This window comes from Sylvia atricapilla, chromosome 13 (genome assembly GCF_009819655.1).
Source record: "Sylvia atricapilla isolate bSylAtr1 chromosome 13, bSylAtr1.pri, whole genome shotgun sequence".
NCBI lineage: Eukaryota > Metazoa > Chordata > Aves > Passeriformes > Sylviidae > Sylvia > Sylvia atricapilla.
Genome location: NC_089152.1, coordinates 13040810 through 13061212, shown reverse-complemented (window position 1 = coordinate 13061212; position 20403 = coordinate 13040810). Strand labels below are relative to the sequence as shown.

Below are 20403 nucleotides of genomic sequence, written 5' to 3'. Positions count from 1 at the left end.
TAGAAGTGTTCCAGATACTAATTAATAATCTTTTCTGGGCTGGACACAATCACTTCTATCAAGTTGTAATTTATTTTAAGTGAAGAATCTTAAGTGGTAATGCATTTTATAGATAATAGTTAGCACTGCTTGGCATTCTTGTCTGTTCAGTGATGTGTGCATGGCTTTGCTCAAACAAATGATTTTTCTGTTGTGAACTGTTCAAGGACAGTCTCTCTATATTTGTATTTTTACATTTTGACTAATGACATAATTTCTAGGAGGGACATTAGTGTTGTGTGATTGTGAGCAGCAAAATTAGTGTCCAAGCAGGAGCACTTTGTCATGTCTGGAGACTTCACTGATCCCATTCAATTTATTGCAGACATGTGAATTAGGTACAGAACGTAGATACTTAAAAGCTACTTTTCCACCCTACTACTGCTTGCCCTGGATATTTACCAAAAGATAGGCTTTTAAAGGAGGGAGATTAAATCACTTATATACTGGATTATATAAATCTATTTCCAGTAGCAAACATTTGTACAAATGGAAGCAAGCAATTACAGCTCTGTTGTTATTCTCCTGGTTAGAATATGTGACTTTTGGGCCATTGAAACATGAACATACAAATGATATAATAAGTATAATTTTGCAAAAGTTCTATGAAAGTTATTTTTTTAGGGTTAGAATTTGTTCTTATCGCAAATCTTGTCCAATTTACCAAAACTTCAGTCAGGTAATAGCAGAGTGTTGGGAAAGAACAAACAGAAAAATACTTGAGTGTTTTTTTTTCCTGTGCAGTAGTGGTTAAAAATGGCATTTTTGAAAGGTGGGTAAAAGTGTTAACAGATAGTATATGGTAGATATTAAGATAAACAAAATTGCATATTTAAATAAATTTGTATCTTGATTTTGAATATTTCTAATAGCTACATTAATGGAGCTTTATTGGAATTTTGTCTGCAGTTGCATGCAGATCACAAAAAGTTTTTTGAGAGTACGGAACAAAACCATGTCTGCCTTCTAGGAGGCCTTCTTTTAGCAAGCCTTTATATTGCTCTTTCATTATTAAGTATTTCAGTTTTAATAGCTGCAAGGGAAGGAAAACTGAATTCTTAGTCTTTCTACCTCACAGGAATTTGCAGAGGCAGTCCACGTAGATGCTTTAGGAGACAGGATTGGCTGAAACACTTTGTAATGAGTGAATGATAAGGAATGGGGAAGCGCCATACAACTTTTTACTGATGATTTCTCGATTCTCTGTCATTCAGTTGAAAAAAACCAACAAATTAACTTTGGAGAGCACACATTCCTTGCATAATTTCCATCACAAACTACATCATTAGGATTTTAATTTTGTTTCGTTAACGTCCTCAAAGATAAACGCCGCATCTATTTTGCATAAACGTGATGGCTCTGGACGCTCAGTTTGCCCTTGGTATTGAAGGCGTTTTAACCAGCGCTGTGCGTTGCTTTGCAGTGTTTCCAGCGTCGCAGGCCAGCGCTGCCGAGTCGAGCAGCGATGACAGCAGCGGGCAGAGCAGCCCGGCGCTGCGCAAGCGGCGGCCCAGGAGGCGCGGGGTGTCGGGCTGCGAGCCCGAGGGGCCGAGCCCGGCCGAGGCGCCGCCGGAGCCGCCCCGCCACGAGCAGCACCAGCGCCACTTCGGCAGCGGCCTCAACAGGTGCATCGTCCTGGCGCTGGTCATCGCCATCAGCATGGGCTTCGGACACTTCTACGGTGAGTTCAGGGAAGGTCCGCGTCTTGCCTAGCAAATGCTGGTTTATTGTGACTGCCGTGGTTTTCTTATCCTCGGCTAACAACCTGAACCCAAAAATGAGAGAAAGCAGCTGCCGCTTTATTGGTAATACAGGGATGTCCTTCAGCAGTGCAACTGTATGTAATAACACTCCTTCGTATAGTAATAAGGTAAATAGTGATTTTTTCCTGAGTAGCTCTAGTTTTATATGAAGATATGCCTGTCTGAAAAGACACGTGATTCAGTTGGAGGTGGAAGATACATTCTCTTTGGATTTGGTGTTGACTAATTGCTAGGGATTTAAATTTTGGTGCTTCTTTTGAGATTTTTATTATTCTTCACTCGATCCCCATTTTTTTTTATTCTTAGGTAAACCTGAAGGTAAGAGCCTTGAGTGATGTACTGTGGATGCTGTGCTTGCATTCAGATTTACTGTTTGAACCGTGTGTGTCTATGTGTACACACACATCCACCTATGTATGTGTACTTACATTATGAAAATAAAAAATCAAGTCTCAGAAATTGCTATAATCCCATGTATAACTAATCCAATCATACAAACACATTTTGTGTAGCAGGTACAGCAGGTAGTAATAACTGGTGTGAGAATTGGTTGGTGAACATTGGCATGTTAGAGGCATAGAGGAGCACAGTGACCAGTCTCTGATAGTGCTTGTGGTGGGAACTTGAGATTCGTTGGTAATCACTTCACTGTGTTTAGTTTGATGTCAATGATGAATACTATCCTTTTAAAGAACTTGGAGATCTATGGATGAAAAATACACTTTGAATGTGGATTCAGGGTAATGCATTTTTAAAAGAATTCACTTGTTCGTTCATTGAATCTGTACTTCTAAATAAAAATTGTCATCACTGATGACAGTGATGGCAGCATTTTCAGCAGAAAGAAGGCAATTCTGTGTGGCTTCAGTTTTTGTTTCTTCAGGTGAAAGTTCTTCATGGTTATATGATAACTTATCTTTCTATCACTAGAAAGGAAATAAAGTCCTGGTTCTATCTTCCTGTTTTTAGGTTTGGGTTTTTTTTTTATCAACACAAACTTGCAGAGAGAAGTCCATCTCCCTAAAGGACTACTGTGTATTTTTGTGGTTCAGCTTGGAATGAATGTTTCCCACAGCACTCTTCTAATGTTAGGCTAATTGTCATGTAAGAGGATTGGAAAGGGTAACTTTTTATAAAATTACTTTTCTTTTTTTGGGTCAATATCAGGATAGTGTTTTCCTTTTAGGTAGAGCTCCAGGACCCCCTTAAGACTTCTAGAGATATAGAAAGCAACTAGGGTTAGATTTTATCAATGACTGTATCCTAATCAGTATTAAACTGAGTTAACTAGTTTTATAATGCTCTAGGAAGGAAAACTGAAAGAGGGCAAACTTTTCAGTAACAGGTGAAGCTTAAATTAGGTAGAAAGTCCTTGCTAGAAAAATGTCTCCTTATAGACATTCAGATATTTAATTTTTGTCTTTAACCAGAAACTGCAAGGGGGACTATAGCTATAATGCTAGGGATTTGGATTGGTTACTTAAAGAATCTGAAGGATACTGTGACTTAGAGTACCAGCTGGAAACACAAACCAATTACTGAGGAATGGCACCTCAATATGTTCATTTTCTGTGCTGCTAAATGTCATTTTTGTTTACTGTACCTAAAATAGGATTTTTGATAAGGAGAGAAGGAGAGCTTTAAGTGTTTTTCTGTAATTCAGCTTCTACCTAACATGAACCCTTTACACTAAATGATGATTTTTCAGATGCAGGCTTTAGATTGTTAGGATCTATGGACTTCCTCAAAAGTATCTATAAAAGATAAATATTAAAACTAAATTTTTGTCAGTATACTTAAATTCATTTATAAAAGGATCTGTCCTGCCAAGAAGTGTTTACTAGGACTCTGCAGACTTAAAATCATTGCTGTAGACTGAACTATTATAATTCTACTTGATTTAATATAACAGTCTTTTTTTAAGGTCACACTTGACAATAGATATAAATTAGGAGAGCAGAAAGCATTAATCAGTGCAAGTGTACTTACAGTATTTCTTCTGTTTAACAATATGTCTCCCCCTGTCTTTAAATACAGAAGCAGAGCTCTGAATATGCTGCACTGGTTTTGAAAGAAATACCTAAAAATTGTTGTTGCCTTCCTCTCTAGAGTCAATTCAAGAGAGTCTTGAAAGCAAATATATAAAAACTACATCTGTGTTAGGATTTAGAGAACATGTGTTAGGTGAGGAAGTACCAGTCAAGAAGTTGTTCTTGACAAAAATTTGGTGGTTAGTGCAGCAAAGATAATTTTTCTGAAAACCAGGGTGTGTCAGCCTTTGTTTGACAATTGTGACAGGACAATTGCTTACTCTGCAGCCTTTGCTTATGGATAATGACAAGACAGGGCCTGCGATACTTGCTGCTTTGTGAGCAGTGTGTAATAATTGTATTTCTGCATGAAAATTTAAATACTGTGCTAATACCCTCTTATTAATGTAATTCAATTAACAGTCAAGGTTGTTGTTCTGAAGTGGATAATACCTGGACCAAGAGTCACTGTTTTATCCTGGTTGACTTGCATGTTACTAAAAAAATTACAGAGAAGTCACAAATACTCTTTCCTGCATAATTTTTTTTGTTTGGATCTAACTTCTATGTAGTGCTCCAAAATTCCTTTTTTTTGTTATTGATGAAAGAAAACAGTGTAGAAGCAAATTTTTGCATCTGAGAAATTGTTTATCATTGAAAGAAACAATTTTTGCTACAGATAAACAGTTACTGGTAAGGACAGGGCTGTAATGACAAGGTAAGAATGCTTTTGAATTGGCAGAGAGAATGAAGATAGTGTTTAAGTTCCTCTGTTCCTCTAACTGCTTACTCTAAGTCAGTATATCAAAATAAATTTTTTATCTTTGTAGGTACAGTGCAGATCCAGAAACAGCAGCAGCTGGTGACAAAGACACGTGAATTAAAAGATATGAAAGATGACCTTTACCAGTGCCAACAAGAGCAAGGAGATCAAGTGCACCACAAAGCGGGGGTAGGTATGAGCTTAGCTGGAAGTCATTGCATAATTCTGTCATTATGTGTGTGTATGACACAAAGTAAAATGAATTTCTCACACAAATCCAACACATTTTTTTGTCTTTACTAAGTTCTTTCAGAGAACTTTCCCCTGAATTCTTGACAAAGATTTATGTTGATTGAATTTGCTCTCAGAATGTGTTTAAACAATGCGGGGTTTTATGTCTGTAGCCTGGGAGTTATCTGGACACAGAGACACTGTTTCCCTGTGATACAATGCCAGGTTGTTAGTAATGGGGACAGCTGAAGTAGAAAATGGTTGTAAAAACATGTTGAACCTACAGGTTTTGTGAATTTGCTTTCTAAATTATCAATAGTTAATAATTTTTTAAATACATAAGCCGAACTTCTGGTTTTTACTGTTGCATCATCCAGAGAGAAGATTAGGGAGTCTGGGGTATTTTTAGCTTTTCTTTTATGTGTCTGTTAGCAGCATTTGTACATAATTCAGTATGTTCTAGAGTTTGTGAATGATGCCAACAGACTGGGGAGCTCCTTTTGTGTTAGTATATAGTTACACAAACAGGTATTTTCAGCAACAGATTTGGTTCAAAATCAGTTTGTGAACTTTCTGCCCCAACAGCTAAATGTCTATGCTTCTGCTAATTTATTTTTGTAATCTGTAAATCCAGTTTGCTGAACAGCAAACATGCACATTTTGATTTCTTTTTAAGATGTTAGGGTTCATGTACCCAGCTGCCTATCCTTCAGCTAGTTAAACCAATACAAGTGAGGGGTGATGACCTCTGGCTGGCTGGGGGAGTTTCTCACATGCTCTTTGTTGCCAAGAAAGTGTGTGATAAACAAACCCAACTGAGATAAACAAACCACCTCTATTTTTGCATCTTGCTAAGCATGTTTCACTGCATCCAAAATTACAAGTAAGCTCTGTTTGGGCTACGTTGGTTTTTCATCTTTCGAGATAAAATTGTAACAGTTCTCATTGTAGTATTTCTGCTTGTTTTCTTTTTGGTTTTTTTAAGTCACTCAAGGGAGATCCTGCCACGTGTTTGACCTTTACTGATGTGCAGAAGAAATCCTTTGATTCTCAAAAAAAAAGTCTTGCTGCAGAAAATCAGCACTTAAGAGAATCTCTAGAGAAGGAAGAAAAAGCTTTGGCCTCACTTCAGGAAGAATTAAGGAAGCTAAGACAACAAATTAGAAACTTAGAAGATAAAGGTAGTAGCACTGAATCTATTGTAATAGAAAATCAGAAACTAAGGGAGCATTTGGAAGAGGAAAAGCAAAGAAACAGCAATTTTCTCAGGCAAAAGGAAACACTGTTTGCAGAGGCACAGATGTTGAGGCGAGAACTGGACAAAGAACGTCATGTTACAGAAGCTCTGAAAAAAGAACTGGAACAGTTGAGTTCTCGTCAAACCCCTGACAGTGTTAATGATGATGATGATGAGACATTAAGAGAAAATCAAGAAATAGAAACTCTGAGAGGAAGACTGGTAGAACTAGAAAAAAAACTAAACTTTGAGCAACAACGCTCCGACTTATGGGAGAAGCTGTATGTTGAAGCAAAAGACCAATCTGAAAAACAAGAAATTAATGAAAATGGACAAAAGAAAGGCACTAAAGGGCAAAATAAGAGTAGGAAGAAATCAAAGGAGACATTTTTTGGTTCAGTTAAAGAAACTTTCGATGCTATGAAAAATTCCACAAAAGAGTTTGTAAGACACCATAAAGAGAAGATTAAGCAGGCTAAAGAAGCAGTGAAAGAAAACTTGAAAAAATTCTCTGATTCTGTGAAGTCTACATTCAGACACTTCAAAGATACCACAAAAAACATCTTTGATGAGAAAGAGAAGTCATCAAGCGATAAAAGATATGAGGCAAACAAGAAAGCTCGAACTTTTTACCGAGACCATAACTCCTATGAGAATCTGAAGCACATGCATTACAGGGGACCCCACATGCCAAAAGAATCCAGAAATGGAAGGAAACATCATTTTACAACATTTGAGAAAGATTCAGATTCCCAGAAATGTCTCAATGATCATTTTTGTAACAGAAAGCATCAGTTTGCCCTAAAGGGCTGCTCTGGCATTTTTGAATGTGCTCATCAGGAATTCATTAGTCTCTTTAACAGAGTTTCGGATCCCATCAGGGTGGATGAATTTAATCGGCTAATGAGAAAGTATTTGCAACAAGTTGTACATAACTTTCATCACTGGAGAGAACTAGAAAATTTCATCAGTAAGTTTTTTCACAATGGATTGTTTATACACGACCAGATGCTGTTCACTGATTTTGTTAATGATGTCAAGGATTACCTGGAAGATATGAAGGAGTACCAAAGTAATAATGAAAAGGTTTTTGAGGATTTGGACAAATACGTCTACAGATACTACTTCCATTATGATAATTCACCCCAGTATGGACCCAGGTTTGTTTCCATCTTTCCTGAACTTGATAATACAAAGTGGTTTTTGTAAAGACAACTAATGCCCTTGTTGTAATGGATGATCTTTGAGCAGGTGTGTGTATACAAATACACACACACATATGCTAGGAGACTTTCTGAAGGACTAAGTGGAAATACTAGATGATGTTATATAAAGTGGATCTGTAGTACTTTATATTGTGTACATAGCACCATCTGATGTTTCTGCTGGGTCCTTTAGAAAACTGTAACTGCCAGCAGGATTTCTTTAGAAGAACACCTCGAATAGCCCATCTGATGGAATGGATAACTGTCTTGGAGCATTAACTAGGCCTTCCTTGTCCTTTGCTGACTGAGGTTTTTGAGTATATTTGTGGTGTCTCTGAGTCCTGTTCTGGCAGATACATTTCACTGCTCTCCTGTAGGTTAGTGTAATACTGGGTTAGTCTGAATGCCCAGAGCAGAGCTCCTCACACAGCGGGCTTTACTTCAGATCCTGACCCTGGCTACATTTTGTTCAGACTTGCCCACAATGGCCCTTGGTGTCAATTGTTTCCTGCATTCCTTTCCTGGATCTAAAGGTGTTCTCAGGGCTTTACAGATTTACACTTGTATTATTTATCATTTTGTGTACTTTACTGCAGCTGGAAGTCTGAGTTATTAACTACTTTGGGGTCACTAAATATTATGTGAGGTAGCACTTTCTCCTATTGAAAACAGAATCATGAGGGTGATAGTCCTATTTTCAGCTACCCAGTTAATGTGGTTTTGGCAAACACATAAGGTTTATGATTTTACTCACAGTTCATCTTCCTAATTTATTATGAAATTAACTTTATTTTTTATTTTTTTAAAAATAGGTATTTAAATACCTAATTTGTAAGAATTTCAGCCTGCAGAAAATCAATTCCAAATTCTTTTAGATACTGTTACAGAGAAGTTTGTGACATCAGCTGCATTTTTATTTTTAGGAAGCATTTCTTTTATATGTACCATCTTACTGATGATTTAAACAAACAAATGCCTCCCCCATTTTTCTTACAAGCCAAAGGACTACTTATTACTAATTTTATTTCCAATGAACCTCAGCATGTTAAAAGCTGTACTTGAAAATGTAATTGTGTTTCAAAATGCTTTTAGTAGTAATAAGCTTTTGTTTACTCCTTGCAGTCGACCTAAAAGACCCTTTACACAAACTGAAAATTCCAGACATGAAAAACAAGCTCAGAAGTACCAACAGCGTAATAAAAGAGAAGGTAAATGGCATAAACATGGTCGCACTAATGGAAGACACATGGCAAATCTTGAAATAGAATTGGGGCAACTACCCTTTGATCCAAAATATTGAGTAATTTATTGTAAAAATTAAGATTAAAATTCACATACTCTCTGGAAACTAATTGTTTTTCAACAAAGCAGCAAGATGCAAGTTTTTTTTCTGAATAATTTGATTTTTACACATTTTTGTTAACAGGCTTTCTAATTTGCATATTCTGTACCGTTGCTTTAACTGTTCTTTGGAAGTGAAGATAGTTTGGGTGCCAGCAGTATTGTTGCAGAAACTAGGCATGCCATGACCTGTGTACGAAAAAAATGCTTAATTGCATTCCATTAGTGTAGTTAAAGCTTGAGCCATGCATAATGTACCAACTACTAACTGCAATGTTTGATATACTAACTTCATCTCATCCTTCAAAAAATAGGTCAACATTGTGGTAATGTATTTGTTAGTGTTTTGTAACCTTATATTTGCTTCCTGTCTTTGGGGGGGGTTCAAGAGCCTGTTGAATTGTGAAGAATTTGCTGTGCTGCATTCTAATCAGCGTGCTGATTTAAACACTTGAAATGTCTTGCATATCTGCATATTGTAGAAGAAAAATAAAAGAGACATTGTGGGTAAAAGTCTTTATTTATAAAAGAAACTTAGCATAGCTGTACAGTCCTATAAAAATGGTCCAGTCTTGTCTGTATTTTATTGCATAAGTATTCATATGGTAACTTTGGTCTTCCCAATGTTTTCTAGTGTTGTAAGGTAGGTCAGCAACCCCACCCTGCCCTACTGCTACTGAAGCTGCCTTCAGGAGGAGGTTTATGTGTTTGCAGGCAGCCACTGGCTGCTCACAGGACTTCCCTTTGACTTCCCCAGTTTCAGACTCACTGCTCTCTCCTTTCTGCCGTAGGAGGTCTAAGCATAGCTACTGCTATGCAAAACTGATCTCGTTAGGTCTGAGCTCCAGACACTGATCTTCAGGGAGAATTCATTTCAGTTTTTCTCCTGTAGATGGAGATGTAGCTTCCAACTCGTCCTTGAGGTACATGAGTGTGAAAGACAGTGGCTGTTTTCTCATAGCCCCTTACAGCAAGAAATGATGATACTTCCTGTAAATGAACATACATTAATTTCCACAGTAAGAAAACACAGCTGGGAGCATAAGAATAGTGTTCCAAAGTCTCTTGACAGCCATCAAGTTCAACTGTCCCTGGGAAGCTTTATCCTTTATTTTAGGAAAGCCTGCTAGAAAAAGAAGTACCTATCCTGTTTGATCCCGTCTGGAGCGGATATTCACCAGCCACCATTGTTTGAGTGCATGGACTTCATTAAAGATTTGAGAGGTTAAAAGGTACTGTGACTGCAGGTGTTTTTGCTTTTCATTGTTACTTACTCAAAAGTGCAGCTTCTGGGAACAGATGGCACATTTGTTTTAACATGGATTGAGAAGAATTCCATGAAACATTACTTTGTGGCCTGTAGAATTCTCACAGAGGAGAGGGCATATGTGAACATTAAATATATATCAGTGGAATGATATCAATACTCTTATTATGGACTAGAGGGGTCAATTTTAATATAAGCTGTGGACAACAATTTAAAAAAACATTAACTCTAAGTCTTCCCTAATTTATTTTGTAACTTATCCTGAGAAGTAGTTTGTTTCATCTTGCAGTTACCATACCTGTTCTAGCACATTGAAGAGGATCAAGTGACTGGGTAATAGTGTGTCATTGTGAAACTCCTTATTCAGCCAGCCAAGTGGGTTAGAGAAAAACACATCTGCTTCATCAATGTAGCTCTCACTGCCAGTCAGGTTTGGGGGACACTGAAGGAATCTCATTTTTAGAGGACAGTGAACATGACTAGGGAGAAAAACAAAAACACACATTTCATGATAAATTGACCAGAATCAGAGATTTGAAATGACTCATCACTTTAAACGGTATCTCAGTCAAAACAAAAATGGATGATTTTTTTTTTCCTCAGAGTAGTAATTTCTTCCCTTCAATATTCATATGAAAGCAAACTAGAACAAGCAGACTCAGCTCAAAACTGCTGGGACTGTGTTGTTAGCAGTTAACATAGAGAAAATACATTTATCTTAATAAAAACACCATTTGTGTAACAGTTTCTTAAAAAGGTACTTTTCCATATCAACTTCACTATTCATATCTGCTTTCACATTTTTTTTATTTGCCAGGATCTACTGCAAACCTTTTGCAGTGACCTCAGTCACTCTGTAGTAATGACATTTCTTTAGTGCCTAGCAGCAGAAGTAAAATTAATACATTTTAATTGTAATAATTAGTGTTCAGTTTTGCTACAAATGTTACCATAATGAAGAAGTGTAATATACTTGATGAAGTACCCTGCATATCCTCATCCAAAGCTATTTCACAAAAATGAGTAAGGCTTAGATGCTGAATTTTATTCTGTGGTATAAGCATTTGGCTTATGTCTCCTATTCACTCTATTAACTATAAAAAATCAAATGTATTCCTGTATACATTTATCAGTCTCAATATATTAAGCCTTGGAAAAAAGCAATCTAGATTTCTGATTAAGAGTATGGATTTCAGTGTAGTCCACTGTTAATGCTTTTAAATACCTGTAAAATGGAGTAGAGTGGCATGGCATCAGGAAGAAGACAAAAGCTTGTGACTGCTGAGAGTTATTGCAGAGCTGCTGGATGTGACTCATAACATCCAGAGTGCCTCGCTGGTGAACCAAGCCTGTGTACAGGGCTGGGACTAAATTAGATAAGAGCAGGAAACTTGCTGCAGTTTTCTTCCATGCCTTCAGGTGTTTCAAAGAATATCCTATAGAAACATTTGAGTAAGTTTGGGAGATAAGCAATTCACACATTTTTGTAAAGTACCCTAATACAGTGGCAAACCATTACTCAGTCAATAACAATACTTTGCTTTGAGATACTTTAATACAGTTTTCTTTGATTCTTCACTCTTTTGAATGGAAAGTCAAAGGTTAGACTTTGCTCTTCTAATTCTTGGATTTAACAGAGTAAACCTTAAGCCCACACCTGTCTCCTGAAAAACAGAAATACAATTTCAAAACAAGTGCTTTGTCTCTTTTAATTCTATTTCTTGTAGTGAAAAACAGTCCATTCAGTAGTTTGGATGAATGATACATGGCAACTTAGTGATGTGCTCTGATTCATGCAAGTCCACGTAGAGCCAGAATAAATGGTAACTACATGTGCATGGCTGGGCTATTCTTTTTCTCCAAAATGCTGAAAACTACAGCATTTCTTTATTGTTACTAACTTCTGAGCTGCTGGCCTTGGAAGAGCATACTCCTTCATTTTTCTTCCCCACCTCCAATTGCTGCCCCTTTTCCCCACTTTGTTTGAAGGAGTTAAGAATGGGAAAAGGTATTTCTCCTGGTGGGAGATGGTTGCAGAAGCTCCTTTCTCACAACCACAGCTTAGGTGAAGATGGCACAGATAATGAACGTGGCACAGACACCAACTTCATGTTGTAGCCAGTCTGAAACAATTGTCATGTTTTTGCAGGAATACTTTTATCCATGCTAAGGATTCTTTATCTGTGCTACAGCCACTTGCTCTTCCTCATCTTTTTTCTTTCTCTTTTTAACTACCTGTAAGAAAAGGCTAGGCTAATTCTAAGAATCCTTTATCAAATACCTACATTGATGACTAACAGTCTCTCTCTGGGTAAAAATTATATCCAGGTAAGGTTGCAAGACATTTGAAACCAATGCTTACCACAAAAAATCATGCAGAATGGCAGTACTGGGTAGATGAACCTGAACTCCTTATGGCTCATTGTGCTGTAATAAAACATATAATAGTACATCGAGAAAGTTAAATGCTTCAGTTCTGTTGACAAAATGTGTTTTAGAGCACAGAGGACTGGAAGAGCACATGCAAGTATTAAGAAGCTTTTGGTATTGAAACAGTTAAGAGTAAAAATCCAAACTGTCACTTTTGAAGAACATAATAAGTACATTCAAATTAAGATTATCTGGTCAGTTTAAACCAAGCACTGGGAAAAACTCCTGGCTACTAGAATTAAGTGGTCTGATTCTTTGACAACTAGATGTAATTTAGCTAGTACTTCACCAATCTGTTTCCTGCAATAAAACACAATAAATACTGTGGATGAAAAGCTAAGATTCAAGTGCCCATTTGTGTCTAGCAAACTAACAGTCAACACTAATACAACTAATACAACACCACACAATTTCCCATGCCAACTTTTTGGGCTTTTTTGGGGATTACTGCAACACTTGTGTCTTGGGAATCTAAGAAGTTTTTACAAGACTAAGGAGATAAAAAAAAGTCCTAATTCCAACAGAGCTACTTCCAGTTTTGAGTTGGAAAGAAGAAATGGCATTTCTGGTGTTGCTACTGGTTTGCTGTAGCCTATTACTACAATACTATAAAAGTCTTTATTGCTTAGTATTTATTTACTTAAGGTATTTTTTTCTTGTCTGAAAGTGTCTTTCCTGTTTAATCTACAGGTAATTCTGATGCTTGAGAAAAAACTTACCTTTTCTTATACTTCCGAGCTTAAACTGAGAAATACAGCCTTATGATAGTTAAGAGCTGTGTGTAAACTTGTGAATGGAGTAAGTTTTAGAGGTCTAAGAACATCTCACCTTATCAGAGATGTATTAAAGAATCAAATGAAATGGTGTTTTCATTAACAGGCATCTAGTGAACTCAGTTTTCTAACTAGTTCTATTTTTGCTTAAACACCTGCTGGGTGATTGAGTGTTGGTTTTGGGATTTTTAAATTTCATTTTCCATTGCATTTCATGATGAATTATTTTATTCTTTAAAGGTCTAACCAATTCTAAAGATACGTGTTGGTGAGAATACAAGACGCAGTATTACACAAAATTCTAGAACCAGTTTTGTAACTGACTGCATTTCTCGGAGTGTTTGAAGAGTTTCAAGTTTTCTGTCACTTAACCTGAATACTGTGCTGCTTTGTTTTGGAGAGTACCCGGGCTTTGCAAAGAACACAACCAGTGAGAGGCAGCAGTTCCACTCAGGAGAGATTACCTGTACACCAGCACTGTCCAGATCACTGCCAGTAGAAAGATGCGGCACCTCCTTGGTGCCAGAGCACAGCCGTGGATAAAGAAAGGCAGGTGGGGACCCAAGACGACTGGGAGTCCCTGAGTGAAGTACCAGTGCCAAGGATGAGAGCCATAAAATGTTCCCAAATTCTGCAGCACGTTGAATTTCAAGAAGTTCAGCTGAACCAGCACCCACTGGGAGATGGGGGGCAGTTAAACACAAATCCAAAGTCAAACCCAACAGCTACATTGAATTACACAGTCATCACTGGCCCTATATAATACATTTTCACTCCTATTTCAGGTTGGTTTTTTTCATGGACTCAGCATGGACTTCTATATTTAGCAGTTAATCGCAGAAGTGTGTAAGTTTGCAGTTTGATGATAACCATTGAGGACTGAGCATACTGATTTTTTGTAGCAGTCCATCATTTGAAATACCTGAGCAGTCAGTGTCCAAGGGTTTGTGGCTTAGGATATATTTAGAGATCATAGGCCAGACACTGTCACAGAAACAAGAGAAGTCAGAGAAGTCTGAAATATCCATCAAAGCTAAAATACTAAACCCAAACCTTCTTCTTATAAGTCAAGTTTAAAACAGCTTACCTCACCAAAAAACACACGGTCAATTATTAAAGAGGTTCCTACTGTGACCAATCTGCAAAAATGGAAAGTTTGTTGCACTGATATTGCCTGAATTGCTTTTGTATCTTCTCCAGATAGCTGTCAAAACTCTGATTCTGAGCATTTTTGAGAGTATCCATACTCATGGCCATTTTACAGTGGCCGCTTGCCATCACCTGGTATCCTTGGCACGATCCCACATTAAGTGGAATGCTGCTCATGTCTCACTATCATGAAATCTTTCCTGGTCCTTTTTTGCAGCACATACAACAGTTTAAAGGAAACATCCCCCTTCTTTAAACTTTTGCAAAAGGACTCTATTTGTTCTCTTTTTTATTTACATGATACCAGGTTTTTTGGCTTATCTGCCTTTGCAGTGGTAAAACCAATCTTAAGATGTAGCTGTGCACAGTCACAGTTTAAACTGAGAAAGAACTTACCCAACTGGAATGCAGTTGTGTAGGATAAGGTCTGCTTTCCTCTGTTCTTGCAAAAAATGACTGAAGACCAAAGGTATCCATGGGATAACAGCAGTGGGACGAATAACAATTGCAAGTGCCACCAAAGCTAAATACTTAGAACTAGAAGGAAGAGACATAAAAACCTATCAGCTTATCAAAAGGTCTGGTCAATTCTTTTGCAGGCAGTGACATTTCAACAACTGTCATGTCTCTGGCCAAAAGTTTTTCATACTGCAGGCAACTTTGACTCTCTGAGTGCAGATAACTCTGTTTTGCTTGGAAGGCTGCAACTCTAGAATTGCATTGTTACAATGATGTTGCTAACTAGAGGTACCTACTTTAAAATAGCAAGCGGTAAAGAAAATTGTGACCACAAATTCACCTATATCTGACCCCAAAAGCTTTTTTATCTTTTCCCAAGTTACTATATATTCCAGTTTTTTAAAGTTTAAAATAAAGTTTCCCATAAATTCACACTTTGCAAAAGGAAACGGGAATAGCTAATTTTACATACCAGCTATAACATAATCTTAAAAAAAATATTTAGAGGAAATCCTAGAATGTTCCTTCTGTGAGACAGAACTCTTGCTACATGAATGAGGGGACTTTGGTTGCCTGAGATGTTAAGGAAAAAGTTAGCATTTTAAACAGTATCAGTAGATTGATGTCATCCCAAACCAAAAATTATCAGTACTGTTAGGAGAAAGTTTCTCACCTGTTCCCCATTTTGGAGCCTTTTATCGGATAGTAGGAAAGAGCAAAAATGGTAAGAATAGTCTCCATGGTGTTTGTTAGAGTTCTGGTACAGGAATACCATGTAAACCAGGAGCAGAGTTGGCAGAAGAACTGAAAATAATTATGAACACATTTAAATAAGTTCACCAAATGAAGGTGGTAAGTCTTCAAGGTGTGACGTATCATTTTGCTCTTATTTACAATGCAAAACCAGTGTTTGTTAACATGCATAATTTTTAAAGGCTGTGACTCACCACAAACTTTGCTGTTTCTGAATTTTCAAGGTGTTGCACTAATGAATAAAGCTTCACATCAGCAAAAGCAGCCAGCACTGCCTGTGCAAGTCTAGGGACCCAGATCTGTGTAAGCAGAGAGAAAACTGTACTTGCAAACAAACCAAGTTAAATTCCAAGTTTTAAGAGAGGACTGAATTAGTGAATGACTGTTCAAGTATGAAAATAGTGAATTGGTGAATATGCTCTATAGCTTTTTATGATTTTAAAAATAAAATAGTAAGGTCCTCGGGTAAGGGTAGTATCTCTGCCAAAACAGAGAATGCCTACTGTTCAACTGAATGTGTTCAGAGATGGAAAGTAGAATTATCTGCTTTACAACTCCAACAGTAATCAAAAGGGGCTGTTGTTAGTTAGTTGTTGTGGGTTGAGTACAAATATACATTGCTAAACACTCTGGAAAACTGAACTGCTGTGCAATTATGATGTAGTGGCAAACACAATCAGTATGAAAGTCCAAGGGATTGATGGAGGCCGAGAATAATCCTCTGCAGTGGCAGGCATCAGTGCTGTGACTGGAATGAGTTCTGCCCCCATGGGAGGTCAGTGGGGTCTCTGTGCTCGCGCATCTCTAACTGCCGGACTCAAGGCTTTGCATTTTACTTGGACAGAGATAAAAATCCACTGTGCTTATATACAATGCTTTAAAACTGAATTTTAGTAGCAGACGCACATTTTTCGATTATACTCACCAGCAGCTGAACATGATCCTTAGCCAGCAGCTGTAAGGCTTTGTACATGCTGGCAAAGATCAGTGGGTACGAGTAGCCCCTTAAGCTACTTGTCCATTCCCAAGTCAGGTAACCATAATTATGAATATTAAGGACAGAACACGACCAACTGAAAGGAAAAGCTTCACCCGAACCATCCAGGTCGAGACCTTCTGTCCATTTGGGCCAGAGCGGTGGGGTGTTTGTTGCTGCTTAAGCCAAGCCCTTATTGCCGGGGAAAGCCGCGCCCGGGCGGGGAGAGCGCCCAGGGCACCGCGGCAGGCGAAGGATATTTGAAGACCATGCGATGCGCCACCTCCAGCGACTGCCAGTACTCGTCCGGGACGAAGCTGGTCTGGACGAGGAAGCAATTGAGGGTCCGCAGGGCCAGGGCGAGCGCCAGCAGCGGCACGGCCGCACCTGCGGGGGCGAGGCTGCTCTGTCACGGGCCCCTCGAGGGCCGCCCCCGGCCCTCCCCGCCCGGCCCGGCCCCGCTTACCGGCGCCTCGCTGCGCGGCGGCCCCGCGGGCCGAGCCGTACAGCACCGACCGCCGCTTGCGGAGCCGCACGGCCCCCGGCATCCGCCGCTCCCGGCCGCTCCCCCCGCCCGGGGCATGCGCGGCCGCGGGGGGCGGGACAGCGCCGCCACTTCCGTCCGGTGCCTGCGGCGAGCGGGAGGCCGGGCCGCGCCGTGTGCCGCCGTCAGGTGAGGGCGCCGAGCCGGGGCCGCGCTGCCCCACGCGTGTCCGTGAGCGGGGCGGCGCCGCCTGCCGCCATGAGGGGGCGGCTGCCGCTGCAGCACCTGGCCGTGGCCGTGGCGCTCGGCGTGGCCAGCGGGCTCTACATCTACGGGCCGCTCTTCCAGCCGCCCGCCGCCCCGCACGGGCCCGCCGCGCCGCCGCCGGACGCCGCGCCCGAGAAGAGGCCCTGAGGGAGTCGAGCGGCGCCGTTCCCGGGCCCTCGCCCGTCGGGCGCGATGGAAGCGCCCGGAGCCGCCGTCACCTGCCGGGACCGTCCCGCCCCAGCCGCCTCTGCCGCCGGCCCCGCCTGGAGCCGCCCGCCTGCTGGAGCCGCAGCCCCTGCCCGGGTTTGGTGCCAGACTTTGGGACGTGAATGTTGAATCGTGTACGACATTCTGAATGTCTGAAGGTCTCTTTCACATCCGAGTTTAAATAACATCAGGACACTCGAAAAAGAAAGCTGCTGCTTTGTGGGTTACACTTCATGGGTTTTGCTGGATTACCTCTGATTTGATCCTTAAAGTGATAAATACCATTTTTCTCTGTTTCTCATGGTTTCAGTTTTTAATACGTCAGCTCAGTTGGGAAAGCAGTTGTGGAAATGGCTGAGAAGGGAACGGCACCAAACTTTGGTATCCTTAGCTTATATCAGACCTGGCCATATGTACATACACACCCGTACCACATGTGCTCATTTCATTCCTGACAGTGAGCTATAATGGATGTAAAACAGATTAATCTGCCTGAAAAATGGGTTGTACTTGGAGAAAAGCCTCAATGTGTAGCTCAGGAAGACAGTATGGCTCTTGGACTAGGTGTGGATTAGTCTGATAGAACAGAATTGAGTCTTGGGGAAACCAAATCAGTAGATATGTCAAGACTTCAATAAATCGAAAAATAAACCAAACCCAGGAGATCTTGGGGCAAACTTACCCCAGGTTTTGGTTTTAACACAATCTTGTTTGGACAGGATGAGGGAAGAAACCACTTACCTGGGTGTCTATATTAAGCCAAAAACAATGTTACAGCTCAAGGCAGTGGTATGAAAGCTGAGATGGGAGGATAGCAGTAGAAGGTGGGCTGGAAGGTGCAACTGAGTGCAGTAAATTCAGTTTGGACATGACATTACATGGGCAGTGGCTTTTAACTGAGAGGGCAGGTTTAGATCAGATATTAAGGAGAAATTTTTTACAGTGAGAGTGGGAAGTCAGTGGCACAGGTTGCCCAGAGAAACTGTGGCTGCCCCATCCCTGGAAGTGTCCCAGGCCAGGTGGATGGGGCTTGGAGCAGCCTGGTCTAGCGGAAGGTGTCCCTGCCAATGACAGGGAGTTGGAACTAGATGATCTTTAAGGTCCCTTCCAACACAAACCATTCCCTGATTCTGTGAGGAATTGCCACGAAAGTTCAGTGGAAATACTGAACTGCAGTGACTCCAGCAGCTTCCTTTACAGTACCACTATATATTAAAAAGGTTATTTTGAAGAGATGTATCTCAGGTCTAGAAGGCACTTCGTTTGCAAATATGATTGGAATTGTCCATAAATTGTCCAGTTGAATTTGAAAAGCCTCAAGATAGAGGGTGTCTGAACTGATGCAGGTGGAGAGGGTTATTGATGCAACTGAGCTTAAGGCTCTGCTTGCTGAATTCTTGAGACTGCTGGATGTAAAGCATTTAATGGGAAGCTGCTGAGAGTGAAGGGTACTTTTCCTTTGCGGGGAAAGGCAGGCAGCCAGCAGGCGGCAGGAAGAACTCATTAAACTCAGCGGTGCGCGTTAACCAGGCACCGCGGATTTTCGCTGCAAAACCTGTTTCGCCTCCCATGAATTCTTAGTCCACGGCGCTAGACCTTCCCGAGCGGCGAGCAGGGAAGGGCTGGAGCCGGCCCGGCCGATGCCGCCGGGCACCGCGCGGGGCTGCCCTCGGGCCGCGCTCAGCCCGCCCAGGTGGCCGCGGCGGGGCCGGGACACGCCGGGGCGGCGCCGCCCGGTCCGCCCCCACCTCGGGCCGCACGGGAAGTGATGTTGTCTTGACGGAAAAGACACGGTGGGAGCCCAAAAAAGGGCAGGTGCGGCGTGACGCGGCTGCGGGAGCTCCGGCGGCCGGGAGGAGAGCAGGTAGGGCGGTAGGGGAGGCGAGCCGGGCAGCGAGGGGGCGGCCGGGCCGGCAGAACCCCGGGACGGTGTTCGGGCACGGAGCTCCGGCAGCCGGCGCTCCGGAAAACCAGCCGGGCTTTAACAAAGGGGCCTGACGCGGGAGGTGGGAGCGGGACGTCGGCAGGCTCGGCCTCCGGGCTGCCCCTCAGGTGCCCCCCCGAGGGCCGTGAGCGCCCACACAGAGCCCGCGCCGGCCTTCCCGCGGCTGCTGCCGCCTCTGCAGCCTTCCCGCAGCCCTCAGCCTGCGCGGCTTAAAACACCGCGGAACGGGCGTGCGGGTCTGCTTTACATTTTTAAAAAGGCTTAAAAAAGGGTAAGTCGTTGTGAAAACACTATCACGGTGTTTTACCTGCCTAGCCGGGGCTCAGATCTTATATGTGACTACCGAGGGACCTGTTGCTCCTTTCTGAGCACCGCACGTTTGTCCGAGGGAGGCTTTGTGCTGAGAGGCCCTTCGGCCTGATTTGCAATGCTTGGGCTGGATTTACACTTGGATGATCTTGCATCTAAGGGAAGCCAAATCCATCAGAAACACCTATTGATTTTCCTAGCTCTCTAAGTAACTAGAGTATATTAATATATAACTGGTGTTTTTAATGGTGCTAGCAAAGTATAAAGGACATGCTCAGAACGCTTGAAAACACCAAATTTTTATCTCTTAGAGGTGTATCAGAAATATTTTGAGCTTTCTGATTATATAAATCCTTTAACACTTCCCTCATGGATGGCACTTAGGAGATTTTCGTCAGGAGCGCACATACATGTTTGGGGTTAGTTCTGAAGGTGATACTTACAGGTTTTTCTTTGAAACTACAAAATCTACCCTGCCTTTTCTTGGAAACTTAATCTTACATAGACATCTTCTGTCAGCCCTTCTTTCTTGTCACAGACTTTTGCTATTTTTGTGAGTGTTCCAAGTATTTTCCAGCCAGGGAAAAGCATACACTGCCATATGCATTTCAAATGTTTGATAGGTAAATGTAGGAGTGGTATTTGTAATGCTAAATGAATGTCTCAAAAGCATGGTTAAAAAGATGGAAAAAAGAACAGCATATTCCCGTGTTTCTCGTTCGGGGTTCTGATTTTACATCTGTTTAATCTCTTGCACAAAGGAGTTTGGGAGAGA

At 41.0% G+C, this 20403-nt stretch overlaps 2 protein-coding genes across 7 annotated transcripts in view; one reads left to right on the top strand and one right to left on the bottom strand.

Moving 5' to 3' along the window:
- The window catches only part of CCPG1 (cell cycle progression 1), a 52045-nt gene that overhangs the window by 11784 nt on the left and 19858 nt on the right, over positions 1 to 20403 (top strand). For 3 of the 6 annotated variants that reach the window (XM_066328465.1, XM_066328464.1, XM_066328469.1), the window contains 5 exons: positions 1463 to 1720; positions 2109 to 2120; positions 4663 to 4784; positions 5812 to 7223; positions 8391 to 9122. In XM_066328465.1, the coding sequence (XP_066184562.1) occupies positions 1463 to 1720; positions 2109 to 2120; positions 4663 to 4784; positions 5812 to 7223; positions 8391 to 8568 (1982 nt within the window). In that variant the 3' untranslated portion in view covers positions 8569 to 9122. Of the gene's footprint in view, positions 1 to 1462; positions 1721 to 2108; positions 2121 to 4662; positions 4785 to 5811; positions 7224 to 8390; positions 9123 to 20403 lie in introns of those variants that run through there. The other 3 variants (XM_066328470.1, XM_066328466.1, XM_066328467.1) reach the window with 2 other exon arrangements.
- Positions 9111 to 16982, bottom strand: PIGB (phosphatidylinositol glycan anchor biosynthesis class B; the record flags this gene model as incomplete). The annotated part of the gene is made up of 12 exons (XM_066328020.1): positions 9111 to 9599; positions 10175 to 10355; positions 11102 to 11312; positions 12239 to 12303; positions 13544 to 13755; positions 14167 to 14218; positions 14625 to 14765; positions 15361 to 15491; positions 15635 to 15739; positions 16366 to 16486; positions 16680 to 16803; positions 16883 to 16982. Coding segments are annotated over 12 exons (1575 nt in total), but the record flags the coding sequence as incomplete, so codon positions are not given.